The sequence below is a fragment of the Molothrus aeneus genome, chromosome 5 (genome assembly GCF_037042795.1).
Source record: "Molothrus aeneus isolate 106 chromosome 5, BPBGC_Maene_1.0, whole genome shotgun sequence".
Classification (NCBI taxonomy): Eukaryota; Metazoa; Chordata; class Aves; order Passeriformes; family Icteridae; genus Molothrus; species Molothrus aeneus.
The window spans coordinates 11250190-11267030 of NC_089650.1; the positions used below are offsets into that span (position 1 = coordinate 11250190).

At 41.6% G+C, this 16841-nt stretch overlaps 1 protein-coding gene across 3 annotated transcripts in view; it reads right to left on the reverse strand.

Annotated features, from left to right (window-relative positions):
- Positions 1-11000, reverse strand: part of IPO8 (importin 8) — a 50707-nt gene extending 39707 nt beyond the window's left edge. For all 3 annotated transcript variants that reach the window (XM_066549568.1, XM_066549569.1, XM_066549570.1), the window contains exons 1-3: positions 10889-11000; positions 2694-2775; positions 447-603 (exon numbers count right to left, since the gene is read on the reverse strand). In XM_066549568.1, coding sequence (XP_066405665.1) covers positions 447-603; positions 2694-2775; positions 10889-10972 — 323 coding nt within the window. In that variant the 5' untranslated portion in view covers positions 10973-11000. The remainder of the gene's footprint in view (positions 1-446; positions 604-2693; positions 2776-10888) is intronic.
- Positions 11001-16841: the final 5841 nt, after the last annotated feature.

A 16841-nucleotide genomic window follows, 5' to 3' on the forward strand; every position in this document is an offset into this window, starting at 1 on the left:
GGTGCTTGCAGAGGTCCCAGGATGAGGGAACAGATGAGAATGTTGACTCCATGTTTCAGAAGGCTTGATTTATTATTTTATCATATATATTATATTAAAACTATACTAAAAGAATAGAAGAAAGGATTTCATCAGAAGGCTAGCTAACAATAGAAAAGAAAGGAATAAATAAAAAAGGCTTGTGTCTCGGACAGAGTCCAAGCCAGCTGACTGTGATTGGCCATTAATTAGAAACAACCAACATGAGACCAATCACAGATGCACCTGTTGCATTCCACAGCAGCAGATAACCATTGTTTACATTTTGTTCCTGAGGCCTCTCAGCTTCTCAGGAGAAAAAATCCTAAGGAAAGGATTTTTCATAAAACATGTCTGTGACATACAACATCAGACTGGCAGGTCTGAAAACCTGAGCAACAGAACCATCTGTGTGCAATGTAAGGTACCTCACTAAGTCAGGAGAACGAATGATTCCCTCTACAATGTTATCCCGAATCTGCTGCCGATCGTTCTCATGGATGTTAAATGGGAAAACTGCTTCTCCAGGGGGTGGCTCACGGTCTGGCCAGTACTGGGTCACCATGTTCTTCAGGTAAATGGCAGCTAAGGACAGACAGAGGGGAAAGAATAGTTTAATTCTACACATTGCCCAGTGCTCAACATGTAGAATAGCTAAAAGTAGAGCAAAGAGTTGAAAAAGCAACTGAAAACCACCACCTGAATTCTTAACAATTATGGGCACTGAGCACAGCTGAATCAGAAAAACATTTTTCTTATGATTTCACACAAGATCAGGCTCAAGCACTTGATTAGAACAGACCAGGATAATACTTCCATGAGCATCTCTCAAGGTACATTTTTACTACAGCAGTCTTCCATATGAAAATAATGTCCCATCATTCTAAACAAGCCAACAAAAATCTACTTATGTGTGTTTTCACTCCTTCCTAAAACAAGGACTCAAGCTCAGTAAGTGAAGTTTTGGAAGGCTCGTGTAAACAAATCACTGCACACACAGATGGGACACTCTGCTTGGGGAAATGCCCAGTATGAAACTGGCACATGGCCTACCTTCTATTCAGACAGAAATGTTTGTTGTGAATTCCCTAAGCTTTATTTCACTATTAGGATTTCCCATAATACCTTCGAATTGTTCCCTTCTGTCTCACATGAAAAAAACAAGAAAAATAAAGTTAATCTTCAACAGAAAATAAAGCAGCATTAATGCATCAGTACTAAAATGCCTGAAGGCATTCTTCAGGAAACATGAGAAATATGGTATGAGGCATTAAAGGAATGTTCTTAATAAACTCTTATGCCTGGACACTGTTTTGGTTGATTACTAGCTAGGGTTTTAAAGTAGAAATAAGATATCCTTGGGTACAGTCATTTCTTTTGGTGATAAGAAATTGCAAAGCATGAAAACATGTAGTCTGTAAAATACTTTATAGGAGCAAGAGGAAAAAAAGCTCTTTGTCTATGACATGCCAGACTAGTCAGACAAGAAACAGGTCCTGAAAGACCAGCCCAAGACTTTAATCTATTTTGTCCATAGATCTTGTTGTTATACAAATTTTTGGCTTTTAAAAAATTCCCAGGGAAATCTGTTGGCTTGCAAATATGACTTAAATGTGCTTCTCCATTTTATACCCCTCTTCTGCAAAAAAAAAAAAAAAATTACATTCTACATAGTTGGTCTTTTTCCTGAATGGTACTGAAATGAGAGATTAATTTATAAAAATGACCTTATGGAGTTTAGATTAAGCTTCAAACTTTACCACAGAATGGACTAACAACACCATTCAAAGTTGGATTATCTTTGAAAAAATAAAGGCCAGCATGACAAACAGAATATGTCAGCACGCTCCAAAGCACTCAGGGGATTAATGGGATCTGTACAAAAAAAAACCTCAACAGTGCTTCTATGGGAAATGCTGTTCCACAGGATAAAAACAAAGCTGTGAATGAAACAGTATTAATTAATTTACTGAAAGGCCTGAACAGTCTCTGTATCTGACAAACATATTACAGAGGAGTAGTTAAAATGGATTATGAGAATTTAGAATCTGATCTTCCACAAATGCATACAGTAAAGTTAACTGCACCACTATACCTGAACTCACACACACAGCTGAGCAATCCTTCCAGACATGCTCAGACTGTAACTGTGCAACTTATCCGTGATGTGACCTTCCTTCACATCTACTTATTTAAGCCACCAAGATACTGACTAAAGTATGTGGCTACCCTTGATCTGTGAATTAAGGAATGATTTTCCTTTTACAGAAATTTTCACTTTTCCAGAGAAAAGAGATTCAAATAGAGAAACATGCACTCAAATGTGATAACCTTTTCTATTTTTAAATTCACACTTCTCTTGGCATCATTACTGCTGTACCAGCAGGAGAAATAATACCTAAGGGTTCTCAGTTTTGAGTAGAAATCATGCTTTTTTCCTATCAGTATCACGGCAATCCAGTAGGGATCACTATACACACAGGGAAAGCTGAAGTAGGACTCAATCCTATACCCATGGTTTCATGTGATCCTCACGATGGAAAGAAACACCAAAGTTAGATCCTTTCCATTTCCTCCCCAGAGCAAACCTGAACTGACTTACATTGCAACAGTTCAAGAGTCTGTTCAAGGAGCAGACTGACTGAAAGAAAATGGAACAAGGGATTTCACCTCACCTGCCTGACGCACCGGAAATTCGACTTGGTCCGACACTATGATTTGCAGCAGACTTGGAGCAAAGTTGATGATCTTATAGGACTGAAACACACAGACAACACATTAGTAAGTTTAAAGTATGTTTAAAGTAGACTGTATTAGCAAATGCTGAATGAGGAGCACAAACTAAGGATTTTGCACTGCTTTTGCATCCTCCTCATGATGGATGAAAGGTTTCAAGACTTGAATTTACCCAGACCTGCAGAAATCCAAATAATTCCTTGTAAAAGCAAAGCATGTAATTGCACATGGGCAGAATAAGTAATGTGAAGAGGTCCTCAATTACAGATTAGTGATAAAGAATATTTAAATAATTCTAAGAATACATAGCAAAAAGCACTAGATATCTGCCTTTGAATTACTCAACTTAGCTCCATAGGTCAAACGGACATTGACAAGATTCACCAATACATGCCATTTATTAGCAAAATAGTGTGTGGCAGAACAGCAATAGCAAAGAGATTTTAAAAAATCATTTAGAATTGTTTTCAAGTGTAAACAGCATCTGCATTAGCCATATGCAATTATCTTTTAGCAAACTAGATGCATAGTGCATCTCAATAAAAACTGGGGAAACAGCGGGACAAACATTTTCAATTAAAATCAAGTGTAGGCAGATAACACTTCAAAACCCACAGCCTTCATGGGAACTTTTCAAACGCTACATCAGCCATGCAGCTGAAGAATTTCAAAGAGAAAACAATGCTCAGTGAACTTCTGAGCAAAGCACACCAGATTTAAAAGATGTGACAATCTGATGGCTTTATCCTGCTGCCATCCACCAGGGCTCCTCCAGCGAGGAATCGCTGACTCAGCGTGGTGCAGTTACTACTAAGCCTTGACAGATCAGTACTGGTAGGTCAGATCTTTCATCCCTTGGATCCATGTGTTTTATGTTCAAAGAGAGAGGTTTCTTGGGGCTAGATGGCAGCAACTTTCTGTATTTCACCTTTTATAGTGTTTCCTCCCACTAGATTATACCTGGCAGTTCTGTGGTTGCTCCCAGAGTTGTGCTCAAAGGACAAGTATTGAACATCCTCCTATAGAACTCTGCCTCATTCAAAAGCTGTGAAATAAAAGATACTTTCTGCCCTTCATGTCCCCAGTTCTTTGATCTACCATATCCATAACAAGGTGAAATTACACTGCTTTCATGATGTCTAAGCGTCCCAGCTGCATCGCGACACTATCATTCAATAATTTCACCAAATCACTTAACTTTCTGGCCCTCATTTTATTCACTATAATGATAGTGTAATTCTAACTCAGAGACTCATTTGATGTTTATAGAGTAATCTGAGATGCGAGATAAAAGCAGTAGTGGCAAATCAAAAGCATACTCTCCTGCAATTTCCTTCTTTATAAACTTTAATTATCCCTAAGAAATGTTCCAAATAAAGTAAAAGCTGTAACATCCAGCATAGGAACTCTATTTATCTACAGACATGCTGAACTTGTTGAAGCATACTGGATTACAAGGATCACCTTTTAATCTAGTAGCCTGGAGTACAAAGCTTGCCCTTCAGTCACTACTGGACAACACCGGTGTGTTTTGAAAGGGCCACAGTCGACTGCAGCATCCTCCAGCACTCAACACCCAAGTTGCACAGAGATAAGGAAAACACGAGAAATCACAGCAGCACAGAAACCCAAAACCATGCATGAACTCTGTCCTTTTTGTTCTCAACTGTGCCTGTACACTGTTCTCAGACCCAATCTACAAAGCTTTTACTACTATAAACACACCAATTAAAAATGCAGCTTTGGGGGGGTGTTTTGTTGGTGATGGTTTCCAGCTGCAATCCTACCAGTACCACACTTAGGCTGGACACAGTGCTAACAATATTATTTCCCTTTCCCTGTCCTAACAGTTTTTACTGAATCTACATTAAAACCACTGCTAGTTCAGGAAGCTTTATGAGTACTACTTGTGCTGGTGTACAACTGCTCTCCCTGAAGTTTTGCCAGGATCTACACAAATATGGTCATTTGCCTCCGTGCCAGATCGGCTCAGCAAGCACCCGAGCGACAAAAGCCCTGTGCCGCAGGCGGAAGGCACAGGGTCCCCGAGGGGGTCGCATCCCCACCAGCACAGCGCTACCCGCGTGTCTTTACACCTCACACACCGCCACCCCTACAGAGATCGCCAGGCCCGTTAAATCCTTCTGTTCCCTTCTATTGTCGTGCCCGGAATTTACATTTTTACATAGCTCTGTTTACTACTCGTTATCGGAAACAAGAAGACTGTAGAGATCAACAGAGACTGTGAGCCCACGTTAGAAACAAGACACACGATTCTGTTGTATTTGTGAAGCTCAAATTACATCCTGCTCATTTGTGCAGCAACAAACCCGGGTCAGGAAAACTACATGCTGCTTGCAGTTTTTAGAACAGAGGACTTTTTAAAAAGCTGCATGCAGCAACATTTTTCCTATACCAGCACATTCTCGTCTGTTTAGTTGTCATGCTAATTGTGATCCTGGGAGGTGTCCCTTCCCTGTTGCTCCGGACATCAGCAAACAAAGCTGGACCTATCACGGGAGCAGGTGCAGAGCAATTGTCAGGTGTATATTGTGACATGGAAATGGACATGGAAGAGACCTTGGAGCTGGATGAGTTCAACAAGACGGTTCTTTATATCACTGCAGCTGCACCTTAACAAAAGGAGAGCAGGAATACTGTCAGTGCCACAGAAGGAACACAAAACTATCGGCTGATTTTGAAGAGTCGTGCCCAGGAGCCGCAGGGAGGCACCAGATGGCTGAAAGAGACCTTCAGCACAACTCCCACAACACAGCACGGTGCTTTGTGCACTTGGTGAATAATTACACTGCCCTGAACCCACATTGCTGGGATCTGGTAAAACTTCTTGTGAAAAGTGCTGATCCACTGGGGCACATGTTTATTTTGAAAGAGAAAGTGAAAGTTTTTGAAAAGCAAACTTTCACTGAGTACTTACAAAGAGGAATTATTTCAAAGCTGTGTAAAACACATACAGGCTGTTTTTGTATGAATCCCAGATCAGAGCATTTATCTTAAAAGAGAATCTCACTTAATTTCCACTGGGATTAAGAGGATGGGATCCAGGAGTGTGCAAGGCTAGCAGCTACACTGGGAGAAGCATACAGCACTGGGAAGGCATAATTGGGTAAATTTAGAGCAGAGAAGAAGAGATGCATATGATCCCTGCATGTTGTTCCATCTGTGTCTACTATCTCAGGATCTGTGCACTGCAGCTGCACAGCTTTTTGCACTCTGTTCCTTCACCTTTGGCCTGATGTATCCTTCCCTGCATCACCATCACAGCTCCAGGCTTCAAAAGATCAGAGAACACATCTTTTTCTGCCTATCTCCTCTTCCATTTGATTAGGTACAGAATATATGACAGACAAGTGAGCCTCAGGTGGGCCACTGAAAAACATCAAGATGAAGACCATCACTTGTAAAGGGCCAGAATACAAGGAGAGATAAGTAGCAAAAAATACATTAAAATCTCCCCAAATAGATCCTACTGAAGCAAACACATCTCACATCTGATGTTCATATTTGGCCCCCAGGTTCTCACACATCATACACTGCTAAACTCGTTTCATGAAGCATTATTCTGCTGTCCTGCTTGCTGCCACATTCAAAGACCATAACTGCTCCAGAATCACAAGAGTCAGTAACCTTCTCACTTACTGATGGGAACCACAGTGCCTGAGAGCAAAATGGCACTGAAAGGTTCTTCTTCCCCTGCAAAATATCAGGACACTCTAGGACAATGGATATGGGAAATCTGGAAGCCTTCCTTCACATTCTGCAAGCCCAGATCATCCTTCCCCACCAATAGTAAACATCATTTTTATACCATCGCTGAAAAAACAAGGTACTGCATCTCTGTTTGCAAAAACAAACACACAGAAGAAATTTGTACCTTGAATTAATGAGAAATGAACTTTTTACAAACATAATTGCAAGGCTTAAATACATATGATCCAAATGCTCAGCTACCTGGTTTACCAAGTCTTATTTTCTGTTTCTGTATACTGAAAATGTATACTTAGAAATTCCACTGGCAAACTTAGGAGTATTTCTGCAGTTGTTAATAGCATTTTCACTCTTGTTTTTTTACACTGTCAGTCAGAGACAGTTGTTAAAACAAACCAGAACTTCAAAAGATACTTTTTTCTTTCCCTGCCTATATGCAAAGATACTATGTAGAGTGAGGAAAACACTGTTTTCACACAGTGAAAATAAGCTTGCGCAAGAACCCACCTGAATTTCTTTCCTACATGGATTCTGCTGCCAAATTCATCCAGGTTCAAAGAAACTTCACTTTCCACATAACTTTTAATTATCCAAGTCAACTTCCTCATCAAATTGGTCTCAGATTTCTCCCTCTAGGTATCATGAAGTGCTCACTGGCAGTTACAGAGTGGCCTTAAGATCCCTGCCTACTATAGCAGCCAGCTCAACAAAGATGTGGAAAGATATGGAAGGAAGCCAAACTTTATTCTGGATTCTTCTGCTTTTGGGTAATCTTTTCACACTTCTTCCAGCACTGCTATTCAGTTGCTGTCAAAGCCAAATTATGTAACTCCTACTCAATATTTAAAAAGCCCAACTGTATTTCTGCAATTGAGTTCTTGTTCTCTCCTTTGCTACAGGCCAAAGGAATGTGTTACAGCATGTTGGGCCACTGAAGATTAATGTGTAAAACCTGTATGGGAATCCTATCTGAACTGGAATTAGAATGACTCTGTATGTTCAGTAAAGTATATTTCACAGCACTCCAAGAACTGGCACATGAAAGCAGTATATAACCATAATATAAATAAATAAATAAATGAACCCAGCAAAAGTCCTTGAAGTCCACCAGACAGATATAACAGGAGTAATAGCCTGGAACAGACACTGACAAATTATGCACAGAAACTGAGTCTATTTCTTGGTATGATAACTAACCATTCTTCTAAGTACAGTGTGAGTGATAAATATCATCATCAAGTGCACTCTAATTACATTACAGAGCTGAACTAAAAAAAGGCAGGGCAGGGAGGCAAAAGAAAAAGAGGGGGAAGGAAAGACATGTACACTTAGAAACCCAAGAGGCTAAAAGGGAAATGGCAGCAATTACATGAGATAGACACTGACACGGCAGAAGGCTGCTCTAGTTTAGCAAGAATCAGATTTCAAATAAATCCCACACTTACAGTTGTGTTCAGACCACAGAGAGAAGTGAAGTTTGCTAATGATTTCAAAGTAGCACCAACCAAGGAGAAAGATCAGAAAAATCCTACTAAGAACTGAATGATCTATAGAACTGCACCAACACAAATGGAGTTGGGTAAGAGGCCACAGTACATGGTCAGGAACTCAAGGATGACACAACTTCCCCTAAAAACTTGAGGTTTGTGAGTGAAGAACAGCAACAGAATAAAAAGATCAAGGGACTTTGGTATATTGAGTGATAAGAAACAAGTAGATGTTGGACACAAAGAAGATAATTGTAGATTTAGTATTTAATGAGGTATTAGCAGCTTTGAGCACAAGACTTTCTGGAACACTGCAAACACAAATGACCAGACTCCACAAGAAGGATTATTTCAAAGGGAAACTGGTGCAGAGAAGAGCTGTGCTCCTATTACTAGATTTCATAAATTCAGTTTTATGATATGGCAAAGGAAACATAGCCTGCTGAGGCTAGAAAAACAGGCTTCTAGGGGATCAGCCTTTGACAAAGCTGTCAGAGAGGGTATCAAGAAACCTGAAGTAAGATTGGCACAAATGGATATAAATGGACCATAAACCAATTTTGGCTGAAAACCAACACTTGTTTCTAGCTGCAAGAGGAAGAAAATTCACAAGCAGCCTTCTAATAGATATAAAAAAGGACAAAAAAAAAAAAAAAGGAATCCTGATTCCATTTCTGAATGAAGTTAGGCGATAATCCAGGAGGCAGACAGCAAGTTCAATGATTTGGGTGTATCTTTATACAGGAGCAGGAAAGTACAGAGGAGAAAGAAGCATTTTCAAACATGTTGGGACTTCTTACAATAGAAAAGCTTTCATTCATGTAAACCCTCTATCCCCCATGCTCTACACTGTAAGCAAACTGGAATCAGGACTATTAGGCTATTGCTCTAAAGGACTCTGTTCTGGTACAGCACTGGGGTGCCTGCAGACAGGCACTGTCCTGGTGCACTAGCAGGATTTGCAGTGTCTGGGAAGCTCATGGCACTACCTGGACTCAAAGCTGAATGCCAGCGTACGCTGCAGATGAGCCAACACAGGCAAATTTTACCTCAGCACCCCTGAAGCTGTCTCAAGAGCAGCATCCCTGCAACTATGACACAGAACAAAGGTGACTCCTGTGCTGTTCAGCCAAGGGCTCCAGCACCACTTATAGACAGAGAATTTTCTGCTTGGTTGGTGGATTGGTCCCTTTGCTAGAACAGCACCTGGATTGCAGCCCTTGCAGGAACACAGGGACATGTCAACACTACCATCAGATACACAGGAGGGGAGTCTGACACGTTGCTTTGAAGCCTTGCTTCAAAAGCACTAAAAAGCTTCAAGATGTCAAAGTCCCACTTGAGCAACATTGCTCGGGAGCATTTTTGTTCCTCTCATCCAGAGCCATGTCAAACCCAGCACTGCATCAGCACATTATGTCACATACGTCATGCTTCACCTAGTAACAGGAAGCCTGCACAAAAATAGGAATGTCTTAATTCCAGGATTCATTCTTCATAATAGTTAGAAAAAAGAAAATGCATCAAGTATTTTAAAAGAAAATTCTGCATCTCAACCTGTTCTCAGCAAGTCTGCTTGCACTCTTGAATCTAAAACCTGTGTCTTTCATGAGAACTGCACTATCCATCACTTAAACTTAGAACATTTTACAGCTGTCAGCCTTAAAATGCTTTCAAGACTGTTCCTGAGCTTCCCAGTAGTTACTGGTGATGACAGCGTGAGGAGCAGCACCCAGGAACCCAGGAGCTGCCTCTTTGTTCTGAACAGAACACTGTAGCAGCAGTAGTTTGAATTGTTGTTTAGACTGCTGTGCAACATGCTGCTTACAAATACTTGTCATTTCCCTCTCAGCCCTTAACAGTAGGGATAAAAACAGATACTGATGCATTTTTAAAGTAACTATGCCAAAAAGAGGAAAAAAGCCTTGCATCCTTATCTAAATATTCACAAGAGCATTTTCAATGTCCAGCACTTAATCCACTGATTTACTAAAGGAATTTACCAATTGCTAAAGCAAGGATTAGCTATATCTAATTCAGAAGGAGTTTTAAGTTACCTAAATATAAAACTAAGCTGGAGGAGCAATCCTGAATAGCATAATTCCTGACAACCAATTCTCACTGACTATTTTGTTAACACACCAACACAACCAAAAAATCCCAAGTCCTCAAAGAGAATCGATCAAATATTCCATTAAAGCATAGAAATTAAAGTTTCACTAATGCTGTGCAAGGGAACTTTCTCTTTCCTCAAAGGTTCAAAGGTTGGGGTCACAGTTTTATTTAGTGCATACTGCTGCTACTCTAGGAAAAGGTTTTTCCCCCAGAGGGTGCCTGGGCACTGGAACAGGCTCCTCGGGGAAGCGATCACAGCACTAAGCCCGACAGAGTTCAAGAAGTGTTTGGACAACATTCTCAGGCTCATGGTGGGATTCTTGGGGATGGTGCTGGGCAACAGGGCCAGGAGTTGGACTCGATGATCCTGACGGGTCCCTTCCAACTCCGCATATTCCGTAACTCTATGATTAACTGCAGGATGCCAGGACATCCACTGTCCACGAAACCTAAGGCTCCTTGCTCCAAGTTCCCCTTGCCGTGCGGCCGGACGGGACAGAACGCGCCCCCGAGCGTCACTGCCGCCCGTCCCGTGAGCGCCAGGGCCGCAGCAAATGTCATCCCTCCAGCGCCGAGCGGCAGCGCCCCGGCCACGCCGGGCTGCCGCACGCGGGAGCGCCTGGAGTCCCAGCACCGCGGAGACCGCCGAGCGGGGGCAGCGACCCGCCCGGCCCCGCTCCCGGCCCCGCTGAGGGCGGGCGGGCGGTCCCGGCTCCGAGCAGCGGTCGCCCCCCGCCCCTGGCGGCGGGGCCGGACGCCCCCGTGCCGCGCGTGGGGCGGGCCGCCCGCGGGTCCCCCCTCACCTGGTTGAGCTCGTTCTCGGCGGCGACGCGCAGCTTGGGGTCTATGGTGCCCTTCAGCGCCTGGATGATCCTGTTGGGATCCATCTTGGCCTTCGGCCGCCGGCAGGCAGCGCTTTCCCGGGACAGCAGGACGCGGAGGAGCCGCCGCTAGCGCCGCCGCCCCCCCGTGCCACCAGCGCGGGCCCGCGTCCCCCACCCCCCCGGCCCCTCTCCACAGCCATTCACCGGTTTGCGACAGCTGGATATCGGGAAACGGGCGCTGCTTTACGGCCGCGGCGCCGCCTTCTGGCTTCGGGAAGGGGTCGGCGAGAGGTGGCCGCCATCTTGTTGTACGGACAGGAGTGCGCCGAGAGGGCTGCAGGGGGTGGGTCTGCGGGCCGCGGCTCCATGGGGGCCGCCATGTCGCTGTACGGAACGGCGGGGGCGGCTCCCGCCGCGCCCTGTACGGGTTATTTTTAAATTAGGATTTCAAAATCCCATTTTTCTTTCTTGATAGTTTACTCTGTTTTTCGAGGTAGCGTTTCAGCTTTCATGGCAGGCTTGGGCGCTCTGTATTTGTCATCCCGCGGGACAAGAATGAAGAGTGAGAGCACGGGGACTGAAGGAGGTGATGAGGTCAGGTCCGTGGAGGAGAGGTGACACTGGTCACACTTATCCAGGTGCCACGAACAAGAACGACTGACAGCATCCAGGAAGACAGAAGTTTACTGCAAGGAGTTTACTAAAACTCCCAGTTGGGTCACACGTCGTAATTCCTACTCTGCTTCTGAGCAGGTTTCTGTGGGATGCTCGTCCTCATCATTATGTAGATTAGTAGAACCTGAAAAGGGTTTGCATATCTCAATGCTGTTTGTGTGTGAGAGGGAGTGGGAGATGCTTGCCCCTCAGGCTGTCAGGAATATACAAACACCACCTCCAACGCTCCTGCCCCACCCTGATTCTCCACCTCTTGCCTATTATTTCCCCCCTTAAATCCTAGAACATGCTAGTGAACCAAAGGAAGATTTAAGTGCAGGTGTAAGAAAGAAATCTGTCAAAGGTGTAACTCTCAGGTAAATAGACCAGAAAAACCTCTGACTAATGTGGTTTTGGTGAGCCAAATCCTTTGGTTACTTCTGCAGGTGACGTTTCACATAATGTATACAAACCAGAGACGTGTGATTAATTGGTTGGAAGAACAGAAAGACTATTTGCTGTGCTTAAGAGGAGTGAAACACAACAGCAATTACAAGATCATCCCATTATATAGGTGTCTTAATGATACAGTTGGACAATATGTCATTTGTTCATTGTAATTGCAGTATAAACCAAAACCTTAAAGCAGCTGGCACTATAGTGACTTACTAATAATTTTTTTATGTCCCTCAGTAACTTTGCCTCTAATTAAAAAGGAATCCAGCTGTCACAATAAATTGCACCTACCTGGCACAGGGAGATGTGCTCTCTCTTGTGGTTTTCATCACCTTTTGAAGTGTTGCAGAACACCTGAACATTATCTTGCCTTTCACCTGGGATGCAGCTCTACAGCATCTAGCAAGAAATCTTAGGCACTTCCATTGACCTTTCCCTTTCTTCTTAAAAGCAGATGACAGTATGCTCAGTGATCATAAAATTCAAACAAAAAGAATGTTAGTGTAAAAATTTAGTGTATATATTATTAACTATGGTAATTCTTTGTTGCTGACCCATTTTGATTAAGGTAATGAATTGTCCAGGGGGAACTGCCCAATTAAAAAATCTTGGATTCCATATCACAGCAAATCCAAATTGCTTTTAAGGATTTGTAGTGGTGCATCTCTATTCCCTTTTCCCAAATTACCATGTTATGGACTGTTTAAGAGCAGTTCTGCTTCATTCCATTTCTGTGTATTCATCCGTGGTAGATGAGCTTAAAAGTTATTAAATTTATTTATTGAAGGACTTCTGCAGAGCTAGTGATGTAAAACATACCAATAAAGAACAGAAAATCTTTAAAGGGTATTATAACATCTTCCTAAAATGAATTTTATTGCACTTACCACTTATATTTAAAATGGTACTTTCAGTGTTGCAAGCATTGTAGTCTGCCTGTTTTCTGGATGCCCAATACTTCTTTCTGTACAACATGAACCTTCATAGATACCAGTGACTATATTAGTCCAAAAATAAGTTTAGTCATTAATTGAAATATTTTAATGTGACTTCATAAACTTCAGGATGAAAGCAACTGCTTGTAAGCAAGAACTCAAATGCCTTTTTGTTAGAGCAAAGATTCTGTTAATATTTGGGGTTTCATCTACTTACAATGAATGTTTGAGATTGGCTTTTTAAATCTGTTCTGCTACTCTGCAAATAAAAAATCTGAGGTAAAGTTCAGAGATTTTTCCTGTCAGCTACTGGTGACAGAAGATCCAATGTGAAGGGACAAATGAGATATTAAAAAACTAAAATTAAATCAAAGTTGCACCAGTATACAAGGAAGGGGGGAAAAAAAAGAATGATAGTACCAGGGAGAGAGGGTGATAATGCAAAGCAAAAATGTGGGGTTTTTTAAAGCTCCAATCTTTCCAGGTGGGCTATAACAAGTTTTGTGAAGTATTTAGAACAAACAATCTTATTTTAAAACTCAGTTGTGAAACCAAGGATTTTCAAAGTAACCAGTTTGACCTGAACAAAAATTAGACCTGGTTCTTTACAGAGTTGCCATCAAGATTACTGTATTAAATTCAAGAACTTTGGGGAAAACTTGAAAAGCCTTACATCTTGCAGGTTACTTGCAATTAGTCCTTTGACTTTTGTTGGCTTTGAAATGCACTCTGGTGGGCTCTCACCTGCACATTACACACTTTCTGTGGCATGGAACAGCCCCTGTCTTTTCATGCCAACCAAGTGCCTTTAGGACAGCACCTGTAAGCTCTGGTTAATAACAGACACTCCTGAAAAAGCATGAGAAAGAAGACAGCATTCCTCTGTGTGATGTGCTACAGGCTGAAAGCAAACCACTGCTCTCAAAGCAGGCTTTATTTCATTGTAGTGAATTAATGACTAAATGATAACTAATGATCACTAAAGTGATTGGATATGTGCTTAGCATAAAGCCTTCATTCCATACCAACCACTTCTCAAACCTTACTCTAGGGCCCAAAAGCTGTAGGACATGCCAGCTGTGGAAAAGCTGTGAACTAATAGTTTCCAACCAGATTAGTACTTCACAATATTATTTTTTCAAGTACAACACTGCCAGGAAACATTCAATCCACAAATACAAATGCCTAAGGTTTCTTGCATTCTTAACAGAATTGTTTATAAAGAATAGTTATAAACAGTATATAAACAAGTTTATAAACAATAGTTGGGTGAAAATTAAGTTGATCAGAGACTTGTGAACAAGTGTGTGACTAAGGTTAATTCATTTTTACCTGGTTATGGTACTGCATCTCTCTAAATATAATACACAACAGACTTTTCATATCCTTCACAAGACATTTATAGGTTGAATAAAGAGCTAGCAGATAAATGTATTCCAATCCTCCAGACACAAACCCCTTGATCAGAGTTAAAATGCCAAAGCATCTCCCTCTCTGACTGGTTTGTTGGCCTAGCTGTAGGTAACAAAACAGTCAGGGAGGAAGAGGCAACCTAAACTTAACCAGCAGGACAGGGCAGTGACTTCTCTGCAGCACCACTGCAGCCTGCAGGATGGAGGTTTCCTCAGCTGCAGGAAGTCAGCCATGGCAGTGGTGGTGGGAGATTATTCATTGTCTCCTCTCACTTCCATGACCTGAGAAAAACCCCACAAAAGTCACAAGTCCGTTAGAATTTTGAAAACTTTAAGAAAACCTTTGTCACAGTTGAACCCCCCTGAGCTGGCAGCTCAGCCCTACCCAGCCACTCCCCTGCAATGGGACAGGGAAAAGAACTGGAAAGGCCAAAGTGAGAAAGCCTGTGGGTTCAGATAAAGACAGTTTAACAGGTAAAGCAGAAACTCAAGCAAAGTCAAAACAGGAATTCATTCCCCACTTCCTATGGGCAGGCAGGTGTTCAGCCATTTCCAGGAAAGCAGGGCTCCATCACATGGAACAGTGACTTTGGATGTCAGACACCACAACTCAAATGTCCCACTCTCCTCCTTCTTCCCCCAGCTTGTATTGCTAAGTACATCATCATCATCATCATCGTGTGGGCTGGGGTATCATCCCTTGGGTCAGTTGGGATCAGCTGTCCTGGCTTTAACCCCTCCCAAATCCTTGGGATCCTCACTGACTGGTGGGGCAGTGTCAGAGGCAGAAAAGTCCTTGACTCTGTGCAAGGCCTGCTCGGCAATAACCAAAACATCCCTGGAGCTACCAACACAGTTTTGGTCACAAATCCAAATACAGCCCCATATCAATTACTTTGATTAAAGTTCACTCTCTCCCAGCCAAACCATTACACCCTCCCATTTCAGGGTAGTTCCAATATTTCACTGATGTCAAGAGAAGGAAACACAGAAATTTACTCCTTATAAAAACATAATGTTTCTTACCTTAAAAGTTTATCTTCAGCAGGCTGCACAAGAGAAGCAAATCAGAGAGAATTTAGGTGGTATCCAATTTGCACAGCAGACAGCAATAGGAAATTTAGCAGAATGATGATGACCTTTTGTATGTTTTAATTAGACCCGATTATAATCCTTACATAGTGAAGGCATTTTTCCTATTGAAATGATTAAATCAATTTCATTTAACAATTACTGAGGAAAAAGAAGTGTAAATAGAACTTACACTGTCAGACAGTATTTACATGAAAACTACACAGTAAAGTATTTCCAGGTTGTGAAACTCACCTGTTAAATGCTTTGCCCAAAAGCAGAATAAAGAAATAGGTCATTGATCTGGACATACTGACTAGACTAAAACTGTGTCAGTAGAAAATGCACTGAAATATTCTGAAGTCCTTTGAGAAGCTTTCAAAAACAATTATTATAATTATTCATTATCTAGAAGCATAATGACATATCCCTACCCTTGTGCTTGTCATCATGGAAAAATTATATAACAATTTTAGGTATTTTGGGGATCAGAATAGCAATTTTCTACCAGTGGATTTTGGCCAGCTATGGGTATGGAAAAAAAGTGTTTGGCTTGGTCTTCTGTAGTGTTTTTTTAAACAGTCTTAGCAGTTAAGGTTCAGTTACAGCCTTTGGAGTTGCTTCTAGTGCGAAACCTTCCTTAGGACAGTACCTGTCCAGTTGTACTTACCCTCCTTTTGGTAACAGAGGTTAGTAAAATCTGAGTTCACAGCTGGCTAAAAACACAGTGAAAACAAACAGTTCTAGCTTAAAAAGTTGCATGTGTGAAACCTACAAGTCAATCATATTTTTAGTTATTCTAAGGGATGAGACTTCTCCAAGTTATGTATTCTTTTCAAATAAAAATAGCAGGACAAGCCAGACATTTTATTTTAAATTATCTACTACTGTAAAGATTATTATGATTCAGGCTAAAGCCTAAAAATGGTCACTTTTTTAAAAAAACATCCATTACATAACCTATGGTCAAGGAATTGTATAATGAAATTTTCTATATCATCTTACCTGCACAATTCTGGCTGTAACTGTGTACTCCTTTTAGCTAGGAATGAAAAATGGATCTTAAGATACAGCTCTGAAACTGGAACATTTACCTTTTATCAAGTTAAACTGCCACTAATTCTGTAGTGTGTGCTCTAGAAATAAGCCTCTTTGTAGCCTAAAGTCAGAACTAGCATGTTTTAAAATACAAAATACAGGTTTAATATACAATAGATAAGGCTTGACATTTTTGTACTGGTAAAAACAAGATTTCCCAAAGCTTGTCCTGCCTCAACTTCTCTCAAAATTTGCTAAACCCATACTTGAAATATGAGCACCCTCAAAATCCGTATGAAAAAGAAAGTTGAGCTTGGAACAAGATCTTTATGCCAGTAACTTTATGAAGCCATGCCAGACTGGTTT